This window comes from Ornithorhynchus anatinus, chromosome 5 (assembly GCF_004115215.2).
Source record: "Ornithorhynchus anatinus isolate Pmale09 chromosome 5, mOrnAna1.pri.v4, whole genome shotgun sequence".
NCBI lineage: Eukaryota > Metazoa > Chordata > Mammalia > Monotremata > Ornithorhynchidae > Ornithorhynchus > Ornithorhynchus anatinus.
Genome location: NC_041732.1, coordinates 11,599,733 through 11,612,047, shown reverse-complemented (window position 1 = coordinate 11,612,047; position 12,315 = coordinate 11,599,733). Strand labels below are relative to the sequence as shown.

Genomic DNA, 12,315 nt, shown 5'->3' with positions numbered 1-12,315 from the left:
GCCTTCCCTTTTCACCCTGTAATATTCTTTCCGGTCACCCCGTCTTCTGCTAAATGCCGACAGGCCTTTCTCCTTCAATTCCAATTTTCCTTCCCCAACTCCTAGTCCCTCTTCAGCTCAGTCCTTTACAGTTAGGAAGTTTCCAGGCCTTGGAAATTTGGACATTAAGATGACATGATTTATGTCCCTTAGATCCTGATCTGCCAATTCTATATTTATCTTGATCCTGTTTCTGAGCCTTGAGGCTTCAGGGGCTAAAAATAGTCTCCCAGCCACTGCACCTAAAAAACAGATCCAAGAGAGGATTGGGAAGGACAGAGTTCAGTTTAAGACATATTAACCTTGATATCCTGGAGGACCAGCTATGTAGCATTGTCCTCCAGGCAAGAGGAAATGTGAGATTGGAGAGATCAGGGCTAGTAATGGAAATTTGTGAATCCCCTGCATAGAAGTAGTAATTGAAGCCAATAGCACACTTGAGCTAGTTCTCTAAGAGGTGAGTAGAAAGTTAGAAGGAGAACCTAAGCAGATCCTCTAAGGATACCAACAGGTAAGGTGTGGCAGGCAGAGGAAGAGCTAGCTAAGGAGCCTGAGAAGGATCGGCCAGAGAGGAGAGAGGAGAACCAGGAGAGAACTTGGTTGAAAAACCAAGGTTAGATCATCTTTCCAGAGGGGAGTGAGCCTTAGTGTCAAAGGCAGCCGAGAAGTTTAAGGAGATCTGGCCAGTAAGAGGTCAGTCTCTATGGAATGAAGCTGGGGGGAAACTGGAGAGGCAATGAGTGTAAACTACCCATTAGGGGAGTTTGGACTAGAATAATAATAATAATAATAATAATGTGGCATTTGTTAAATCCTTACTGTGTCAGGCACTGTACTAAGCATTGGGGTAGATACAAGATTGAACACAGTCCCTTTCCCAAATAAAGCTGAGTCTTTATCCCCATTTTACAGATGAGGTAACCAAGGCACAGAGAAGTGAAGTGACTTACCCAAGGTCACACAGCAGACAGATGGCAGGGCCGGGATTAGAACAGGTCCTCTGACTCCCTGGCCCATGCTCTTCCCAGTGGGCCACTGCTTCTCTGTAATAAAGGGGGAGATTAGGCAGTAAATGTAGGGTGCAATTGGATCCAGTTGGGTTTTTTTTTGTTGTTGTTTTTAGGAAATTGGAGAAGGGAAGGAGCCTTCTAGAAATGATCAGTGGAAGGTGGCATTCTGGGAGGGATGAAGAGTGGACCCAAGTGTTTTTAGAAAGTGTGATGGGATGAGGTGTCGATTTTGAAAGTCGGCTAGGTAGCTCCTCTTTGAGAGAGGCCTGAGAAGGATGACAATATGAATGTGGAGGGAATTATGGTGGTAAGGGATGCCACATGGCCAAATGGAGAGAGCATTGGTCTTGGAATCAGAAGCCCTGGCATCTGTTACTTGCCTCCTGTGTGCCCTTGGCAAATGATTTAACCTCTGTTTTTTTTAAATCTGTAAAATGGGCATTCAGTACATATTCTCAAACCCCCTTGAACTGTGAGACTCACATGGAACAGGGACTGTGTACCACCTGCATATCTTGTATTTACCCTGGAGTAAGCACTTAAACACACTCTCATCATCATCATTATTTTTATTGTTCTTTTTTCACTGGGCCGACAGCCGGACAGCAAACTAAAATGGTTAAGAGCATGAAAGTAGCTCTCTTTAAGAGGTGTTGGGACAGAAAAATCTCCTCAGATTTGGGTTCTTTGGTTTTCTTTCCTTAAAACTTTGAAAGATCTCTCAAAAGTTAATTTGAGTATAATGTATGATCTCCTGTTACAGTTTGGACCTGAAGTTCAAATGTACCATTTTTTAGTTGGTTAGTTTTTTAGTGAGTTTTCGGCTTAATTTCCAAAATGCTTACTAAAGAAGTAAATAAAATCTCATCAGGATTCATTAAACACTTGGAGGAAAATAGCTCATTTATGACTGACCAATCTCATATGTGACTAAAAAATCTGTGGGCCCAGCAACACTTGCTATGTTAAAGCTCTTGAGATGAACAAGAGCTCTGCTTCATTAGAAAGCTGCCCTTTATAGTAAAGCAGCATGAGAACTGTTCACATTTCCAATCTGAAAGAACTCTTTCCCCCATTTTGGCATTTGGCTTTTTGCCAGTTGTTCGGAGGTCTGGGTAATAGCAATAGAAGTTCCAGCCCTAAGGAACTTTGTAAGAGAGCAAATTCAAGTCATCTTCTGAATCAACCAAAATCTTAGTTCGGACTTCACATCCTTTATTACGCCAGGAAATTAGATCTTTTCATTTTAGTCCTGTTCTTTAGAGGTAGGAGATGGGAGTGAACCCCCCAGTGGACAGGCCTCATGGCCGAAGCTTTTTCAGAGCTCCTTTGTAAATGGCCTCTTTTTTCAACTGAGAAAATTTAAAGTGAAGATTACATCAATTGATTTTAACACGAAACCGGCTTTACTTAGTCCAACAGATCAAGCAGTAGGAAAAAATCTAGTCAGCAACCTGTTGTTTCAAGATTACTAATATGAAAAGTTGTTTTATGTCCTTTTTGACTGAGCCCAGAGTATTGCAGGAGCTAATGTTAGCTGCTAGTGAACCTGGCTGACACATAACTCACCCTTTGCCAGAAGGAGGAGTCATCCAACAAAGGCTTTTAACAAATCTGTAAAGTTAACATATCTCAATTATAATAGTAATAATAATACCGGTGGCGTTTACTAAGCATGAATTGTGTATCAAGCACTGTTCCAGATGCCAGGGTAGATAAAAAGTAATCAGGTTGTACCCAGTCCCTGTCTCACATGGGCTCAAAGTCTAAGTAAGAGGGGGAACTGGTGTTTAACCCCCATTTTACAGATGAAGCAGCGGAGGCACAGAAAATTAAAGTGACTTGCCCAAGATCACACAGGGCCCCATCATGGGCTAGGGAGGCAGAGTAGGGCAGGAATTGGGATGAATTGAGATGGAACAGCTAGAGCCACCTCTGTAAAAACTTCCCATGCCAAAAAGACTTTAGCTCTACAACAGTTCCTGTACATTCACTGCATCCTCAGCGAGAAATTTTTTAAATGATTTAACCATGTTGGAGGTGAATAAGGAGCTCTTAGGTCAGTAAAATAAGGAAGCCGAAAAATGAATTGAAATTGCCGTTTTTCAAAATGAAAACACTGTTGATGATCCTACATCTCCAACAAGATTTAGCTCACCTACATTTTAGGTGGGGAATCTGAGTGTCAGACAGAGATTGTGTCCTGTCTGATTACCATGTATCTCTCCCGGTGACTGTCATCCTGCTTTACAAATAAGTGCAAATGTGATTTAAAAAGAAAATCTGTAGGGGTGGATTTTAAAATGACTGGTAAATATTTTAAGGTGAAGTAGTTGAGAGTACTTTCTTTTCTCATTTCTCTGCCAAAATCTGAGTTGGGCCTTTGGAGTTCATCAGCAATAGACAGTGAAAATAATAATAATGATATTTGTTAAGCACTTACTGTGTGCCAAGCACTTTTCTAAGTTCTGGGGTAGTTGCAAAATAATCAGGTTGTCCCACATGGGACTTGCAGTCTTAATCCCCATTTTACAGATGAGGTAATGAGGCACAGAGAAGTGAAGTGGCTTACCCAAGGTCACACAACAGACAAGTGGCGGAGCTGGGATTAGAACCCACATCCTCTGACTCCCAAGCCTGTGCTGTTTCTGCTAAGCCATGCTGCTTGTCATGCCAACACCACACAGAGCCGGAGAGCAATTCATGCTGCCTGCCTTATTGTAGGTGACAGGCAGAATCCGGACTAAGAACAACAGGCGATGTGCAGTGATGTTCTTTTTCCAAGTTGCATCTTTTTCAAGAATCAAGGTGGTGGTTTGGGGGCAATCCTTTGCAGAACTACTTCTGGGTTTTAGGTTCCATCTTTGGATCCAGTATATTTCAGAAAGTGCACAGAGCTGGATTAAATTATTTGGATGGTTCTCGTATCGTATACCAATCCTAAACCTGTCCTGCCTTGACTAGCCAAGATGTTTTCTCATTGGCTGCGGAAAGCTGTTTAAAGACTTGAAGTGAGGCTAGAATGACAAGCTGGAATTTGACACAAATGACCCAAATTTGTGGTTTGGCGAGGCCACCCAAGTGCAGCATCAAGGACTAAGCTGAAATGCGAAGGAATGAGAGAAACAGCATCCGTTTCCTCTAAAGACTATAAAGAGACTGGAGCAAAATAGGAAGAAAAAAAACTGCCCATTTCCTCAGGGAAAAGGAATGTTGAAGTGGAGACTGCTGTACCTGAACCATTGATCTAGTAAGGCACCCCTTTGATGATAGTTAAGGAACATCTCTGTCCTCCAGCTCACTCTCTGAAAGCAGCTATTAACCTGTGATTGACTTGCTTATGACCTGTAGGATTGTCCTTTCCAGAAGATAAAGAGGAGGGAAGAGAATAGTAAAAAGTCGAGAGTAGGAAATTGGGAAAAAAAAAAAGAATGAGTGGAAGGAACAGAAGTAAGAGTAGGAAGGGGAGTTCAAGGAGTAGATTGCTGTGGCAGCAGAAGGGAATAAGGGGGAAAAAAAAAGACCACTTGTGTGACGTTACAACTCTAGTTGGTTATTTCATTTTAAGGAAATGGATAAGTGTCATTTGTCAAAAGAAAATAATAGATCCGGCTTAGGGGCCACTATTTGTGATCATGATGAAAAGATAGCTTTGAGTCAAAGTTAAGTTTCCAAAATTGATCAGTTTACCGAAATTTTAGCTGACCTACCAGACAGCTCACCTCTATGGACGCTAAAGTAATTACAGTATTGTGGAACTTCATTCTCATTGATTAACCTCCACATTGTTATTGGCCCCTTGCAACTAGGTGACTCTTGATCATGGAGGATGCAGAGGTGTAGGATAGTGCTTTGAAGAAAAGTGTAGAAAGCCCAACTACCAGATACTATACTGTTCTGTGTTTAGGAAATACTTATATCTATAATGGCGATAGGAAAGGAAAACTGAAAAATGAATTGTTATTGATGAGAGATGGAATACAGAGGGCTTGGAGTGAAATAATTCCACCAGGACTGAATAAATCAGTTTCTCTAGAAAAGGAAGAAAACCATGTACAACCAAAAAATACAATGCATTCATGTAGGAATACTCTTTCTTTCTGCCAAATTCCTTTACTCTTTATAAGTTCATAAAGAATCACTGAGCTCAATTTGCCCATATTTTCAAAGTAATGAAGTTGATGTGTTTTGGGCTTCATCATCATTATAACTTATGGTATCATTCACGAACCTGAATTTATCTTTCAAAGTGGGAGAATTAAGCTCAATGCTTGTAATTTTGAGCAATAGTTATTCCATATGTTTATATGGCATCTTTATTCTAAAGAGCTCAGAACCTATTGCTCACATTGGATTATTACCCATCACGAAGTTGTGTCGTGCTGGGCAGAACTAAGGCTATTGATGATTTTTTCTAAACCTGCTTGAGGAGGAGTTTAGAACCCAGTTGGTCCAGACTGGCGGCTAATCATCAAAGAAAAATACCCTGATATCTGAGACAAATGCTATTCATGGAGCTGGCTATAGCTCCTCCCACCTAATTGTCAGCATGATACTTCATCTCCCAGAGAATTGGAGCAACCTGTAAAAGAGTTTAAGGGAAAGAAACCAGCTCACAGGAGTAGTTTATCTGTTGTGGTAAAATCCCATTTGGGTGTTTTTTTGTTGTTTTTTGTTAAGCGGTTACTATGTGCTAGGTACTCTACTAAGCTCTGGGAGAACACAAGCTAATCAGGTTGGACACACTCCATGTCCCACTCAGGGCTCACAGTCTTAGATCCCCATTTTACAGATGAGATAACTGAGGCATAGAGAAGTGAAGCGATTCGTCCAAAGTCACACAGCAGACAAGTGGCAGTCGGGATTAGAACCCAGATCCTTCTGACTCCCAGACCCCCCCGCTCTATCCAGTAGGCCACACTGCTTCTCTGCTTTCTCCCCAATGCAATAGTTGTCCCAGTGGCCCAACAGTTGCTTTTCTTGGGTTGTTTCATTTAAGCAACTGACTCCTGGGGCCAATAAAGTAAATGTTATTCTCTCAAAAATAGTCTGGGTGTAATTACTCAGCATGTAATCCAGGATACAAGTCATTGTTGAAATGGTATTTACGCCTGATACCGCTTCTCTTAATACATAGTTTGTGTCAGCAGAGGAGATTTGACTAAAAGGGATATCATAAAGTTCCTCTCCAAATGCTTCTCAAATAGCATTGGCCCCTAAAGGTGAATTGGTCCAATGTGTTTAGCATTAAATGGTTATCTTGAAAGGCAGTTCAGGAGAGAGAGGGAGAAACCTGATAAGATAAAATTTTAAATACTGTTATCTGGCTGAGAGAACCAGAGGAAAAATCAGAATGGTCTGGAGGTGTGCTCTCAACAGGGAAATGAGTAAAAGTTCTATGCACTCCAGGGTAACTCTGTGATTTTACTCGTATGAACTCTTGGACTAATAAGTAAGTTTTTTGTTAAACCATTGGTGGTAATTTGGTTCAGATCTCTTTCGTTAACAATTGGAAGTAGAAGATTCCAAATCCTTGGAATTAAATTTAAATGTAATTTGGTGGTTATTAAGCAGCTGTGTGAATTACCCAGAAAAAAAAAGGAATTAGTCTCTATGTTGTAAAAAGTTGTCATCTATGCTTAATTTCATTGGTGGAAACATTTTCAAAATTCTGTTTGAGCCTTCTTTATGCAAATGCCTTATATCAGTCTTCAAGAGTAAATAAACAAACTCAAAAACACAATTACAGGTCTTTTCTAATCCTACCCCTTTCTAATATATCTTGCCTTTAAGTCTAAACAAAATACTGAAATGTAATCATGCATAGAGCTTTTTAAGTCCAACACTAAAAATTTCTACAAAAGAAAGAGATTTTGTACCGTCTTGGCTAACCAACAGTATGTTTTAGGTTTTGTTTAGGTACGTGAAGTAAAATTGAAAATTAATCAATTTTGAGAGAAAACTGACAGATTCTTCTTTCTTACCTTTAACAGCAACATAATAATGGAGGTATTAGTTAAGTGCTTACAGTGTGCCAGGCGCTGTACTAAGCGCTGGGATAGATGCAAGCAAATTGAGTTGGACAAAGTCCCTGTCCTTATGTGGGGTTTACAGGCTCAGTCCTCATTTTACAAATGAGGCCCAGAGAAATGACTTGCCCAAGGTCACACAGCAGACATGTGGCAGAGCCAGGATTAGGACCCATGACCATGTAACTCCCAGGCCTGTGCTCTATCCACTAAGCCATGCTGCTTCTCAAATAATGGTATTTGTTAAGCATTTACTATGTGCCAAGCACTGTACTAAGCACTGGGATGGATAAAGGCAATTCGAGTTGGACACAGTTCCTGTCCTATGTGGGGCTCACAGGGTCAATCCCCATTTTACAGATAGGTAACTGAGCCCCAGAAGTGAAGTGACTTGCCTAGGGTCACATAGACGAATGGCAGAGCCGGGATCAGAACCCATGACCTTCTGGGCTCTATCCACTATCCTATGAAATGTCTTATCTGTTCGTTCTTTCATTGTTGTTTTTCATATAATGAATGCCCTCCAAACTTGTTTATCTTCCAAGAATGCATCCCATTATAAACAACAGTTTAGTTCTTTAGTACCCCCGGATGACACTGGTGCACAAGATGCTGCCTGTTTTTTTCTAGAAGATAGTGTGAGTTGGACCGATAAATTTTGTATTTCTCTTCTACACTTGTCTTGGAATTAATCCAAGTCATTGTGAACATTTTTACAACTGCATTTGTGATATATTCATCTGAAATATTTGTGGAGGAAAATTCAACTGGATTGGCAACAGATAGAATATGGGGATTGAATGCGAAGATGGTCAAGCATAAAGAAAGCCCCAGTGGCAGGCTTTAAAGATTGGGAGGGTTGGGAGAATCTACCTACCTTAGTGCTGAGTACAGAGTTTAGCACTGTAAATGTTTAACAGGTATCGTGGTTAAAAATGTTAATAAGTGGAATGGTAACATTTATGGAGAGGTTGGGTGGAAGAAAATATTTTTGAGGGGCAGTGGGGAGTTTAGTTTTTTGACTTACCGAGCTGGAGTTGATAGCAGACATTCATGTAGTGATGTCCTGGAAGCAGAAAGAAGTGCAAGACTGCAACGAAGTAATTTTCAGAGGGTATAGTAGTGGGAGGTGAAGCTTCAAAAGCAGATCAATGCCCCAAGGACCTAAGTGTAAAGAGAGAAGAACAAGAGAACCAGGAAAGGTAAGGCGGTGAGATGCAGAGCCCTCAAGGATCAGCCAGAAAGGTAAGAGGAGAACCAGGAGAGAACTGTATCAGGAAAACCAAGATAAGGCATTGTTTCCAGGAGAAGAGGGCTGGGGTAAATAGTCTTGAAGGCAACTGAGGGAAGGGGGAGAATTAACATGATTTGATAGATCTGACAAGAAGGAGATGATCGATCCTTTGGGGAGAGCTAGCTCGGTGAAATGAAGAAGGCAGAAATAAGATTGTAGAAGTAGTTGGAGAAGAAGCAGAAACACAGGTACACACAACCCATTCAAAGAATTTAATAAGGATTTGGAGGAGGTAGATGGGACTTTAGCGGGAAGGTACAGTGAGATTCAGACAAGGTTATTCTAGCATAGGAGAAATGACAATGTGGGCAGGGAATGTGTCCGTTATATTGTCGTACTGTACTCTCCCAAATGCCTAGGACCCCCTGCACTCAGTAAGCGCTCGATAAATACCGTTGGTTGAAAACGGAGTCATCAGAGAATGAGCAGTTGAAGATGGCGGTGGGGGAGAGAAGCAGGGATGCAGGTGTAATAAAGTGAGAAGAGATCAGTTCAGAGGCAAAGGTGGAGGAGGCAAATTTTGGTAGCAGATAGGAGACCTCTGGAAAGATGGCTGAGAATGGATAAGAGGGTTGGTGCTTATAGGAAGGAATTGAGGTGAGGAGTGCCTTTGTGGAACTCATGTATCAACTAAGTGATTGTCAAAGTCATCGGGGTTGAGCGAGTAGGGTGGTGGACGCAATGGCCTACATCAAAAAGAAACTCCTTACTGTCAGCTTTAAAACACTCACTCAACTAATACCTTCCTACTATTCTGTCCACACCCTTCGCTCCTCTAATGCCAACCTACTCCCTCTACCTCAGTCTCGTTCTGCCTGGACGCCAACCTCCTGCCCACATATTCTCTCTGATCTGGAATGCCCGTCCCCTTCATATCCAACAGTCTGCCACTTTCTCCACTTTCAAAGCCATATTAAAAGCTCATCTCCTCCAAGACACAGAGGACCTGGGTTCTAATCCTCTCCCTGCCACTTGTCTGCAGTGTGACCTTGGGCAAATCATTTAACTTCTGTGCCTGTAACTTCCTCTGTAAGATGGGGATTAAGACTGAGAGCCCCACATGGGACAGGGACTGTGCCCAATCCGATTACCTTGTATCTCTCCAATAATTACTCTCCCCACCTTCAACATCTTATTACAGGCACATCTCCTCCAAGAGGCTTTCCCTGACAAAGCCCTCATTTCTTCTTATCCCAGGTCCTTCTGTGTCACCCTGATTTGCTCCCATTATGTATCCCATAGCCCCAGAGAACTTATGTACATATGCGTAGTTTATATTAATATCCGTCTTCCCCTCTAGACTGCAAGCTCGTTGTGGTCAGTGAATGTGTGTAGCAAATCTGCTATATTGTACTCTCCCAGGGACTTAGTATGGTGCCCTTCACACAGTACGCACTCAATAAATATGATTGGTCTACCCCAGCGCACAGTACAGTGCCTGGCACATAATAAGCACTTAACAAATACCATAAAAAAATACAAATACATATTATAGCATTCTCTCACTTCAAGATAGCAATACAAAGTTTACATTGGCTTGCGCACTTTGCTTCACCTTTTAATGAATTTTATCTGAGTTGAGTAGGATGATTATAGCCCATTCCAATTGAGCAAGAAGCACAGCAGATTTATTTAGCATAGACAGTGACACTTCTAGTATGGTAGCACAAGATGCCTTTGTGTCAGCCAGGATATGAAAGATAAAACTTTGAAAATTAAGTACTGTTCATATGTACACACAAAAAAATTCAAAATAACCAATTATGCATATTTATATGGCTATTTGATGTAACTATATTAGGTATTTATATTATTTGGGTAAATTTTTTTAATCTTGGGAATGCATCAATACGCCTTATGCTTTTAGTGCTCTTTGACTTTGCACTTTATTTTCATTGAACCAATTAATAATGTTATACTAGGTGCTTTACTTTAGAATTGACCAATCTGATAGTTATCTTTTAAAAAAAATCAGTGGCAGTGTAGTAAACTGCTTCTCTTTAAATGGTTACCTGATTCAATTGGACTGATGTCAAAATCTTCCATTGCCCAATCGAAATACCTCTTTCCAGTGAAGAGGCCCAGAAACCTCAGCCTGTGTATCCTTTGTAAGAGTTACATAGTATAAGAACTCAGCCCTCTTTTGGGTTTTGCTGTGCTAAGCCAGTCTTTTTTTCTTAGAAAATAAATCATTCGGATTAGTAGCAGGAATGTCAATGAGATGGAGCATCCTGACTAGAAAATGGTTTCCCGCTCTAGAAACAAAGGTTTTAGCCTTACTTCAATATTTATTTTATATAAATGCTTCGGTATTTATCTTTCAGCCAGAAACCATTACCATGTCACAACATTCAAGACCATTCCAATACAAGGCAAAATCATTTTATCTCCAGGCACTTGCTGATGTCCACTATAAATTTACCCCTTAATAAAGCAGTCAGATGTGCTGTTTGAAATTATTGATGGATAGTTCATAAAACAAGAGAAAATATTTGTCCCATATTCATCTAAGCCCTTTGGCCATTTGGAAACCCTGCTTTTTTTGGTTTTTTTGTTTGAGTTTTTCAATGGTACTTGTTAAGCACTTACTATGTACTAGACACTGCACTAAGTACTAGGGTAGATATTCATTCATTCATTCAATAGTATTTATTGAGCGCTTACTATGTGCAGAGCACTGTTCTAAGCACTTGGAATGTACAAATCGGTAACAGAGACAGGCCCTGTTAGATGCAAGCTGTTAGATGTTAGATGTCCCTGTTAGATATTAGCTGTTAGATACAAGCTAATGAGGTTGGACACAGTCCATGGACTCATAGGACTCACGGTCTTAATCCCCATTTCACAGATGAGGTAACTGAGGCACAGAGAAGTTAAGTGGCTTGTCCAAGATCACACAGCAGAGAAGTGGAGGAGCTCAGAACAGAACCTAGGTCTTCTGACTCACAGGCATTTGCTTTATCCATTATGCCGCACCGCTTCTCCAAAGTGGTCAAAGTTGGCGCAAGTGATTTTCACTGTTATGCCCCTTTGCATTACCTGATTGTGCTTAAAAGGTTTCAGTGTACCCACCAGAAGAGGTTTTGTTTTTTTCCAGGAATACCCCAGGCCATGAGCAGCAGAAGATAATTATACCCCTCTCGTTGATATTTCTCTTACAGCACATCCAAGCCTGCACTAAACTGTAGATGAAATTTGAAAATAAAAGTCCTACTTACACCTCCAGTCATGTTAAAGGTTACAAACTTCCAATATTCAGAAACTGAATCTTAGGTTGTATTCACTATTTAACCTTACTGCTTTTTGGAGTTGTTCGATTCTTCGATTCTTGACACTGCCATTCATGTGCCATTTCACCCTCAAGAATAAATATCTCTGTCCATTTTTACTGTCAATGTTCAGGACTGAGGTTTCTGACCTGCCTTTCTAGATGACTAGCATTGTCAGTTTATTAATTCCTAACAAAAAGAAGTCCTTTGGTTTCCACCTTTAAGGTCTAATGACTTGTCTCCATTTCGTTCCCTCTTAAAGATTGCAGCGTCTTGCAAAAGACCTTCTGAAGCAGCTCCAGGCACAGGACAGTGGCACTTGGGCAAGCAATAAGGTTTCAGCTCTGGATCGGACTCTAGGCGAGATCTCTCGTATTTTGGAAAAAGAGGTATTGTAACCGCTTCACTTCACGTTTGACAGGATTTAAAAAGCAACATTGTATCTGCCAGTACGTTAATAAATAGTTCAGCTCTAATGCTCGTTTTCATTATGACACGGTGGAAAATTAGGGAATGTTTTACCACAGCAAAGGTCTGTTGCAACAGACAAGTTGGTCACTAGAGTCGGTGAAGGAAGAAACCATTGTGCACACATCATGTCAAACAAGGCCACTTCTGCTGCCTCATTATACTGTACCATAGAATGCTTTTTGTTTCATCAAAGTTGACAGCTT

At 40.9% G+C, this 12,315-nt stretch overlaps 1 protein-coding gene across 6 annotated transcripts in view; it reads left to right on the top strand.

Moving 5' to 3' along the window:
• The window catches only part of SCAPER (S-phase cyclin A associated protein in the ER), a 319,884-nt gene that overhangs the window by 136,913 nt on the left and 170,656 nt on the right, over window positions 1-12,315 (top strand). For all 6 annotated transcript variants that reach the window (XM_039912274.1, XM_039912273.1, XM_039912272.1 and 3 more), the window contains one exon: window positions 11,904-12,030. In XM_039912274.1, coding sequence (XP_039768208.1) covers window positions 11,904-12,030 — 127 coding nt within the window. The remainder of the gene's footprint in view (window positions 1-11,903; window positions 12,031-12,315) is intronic.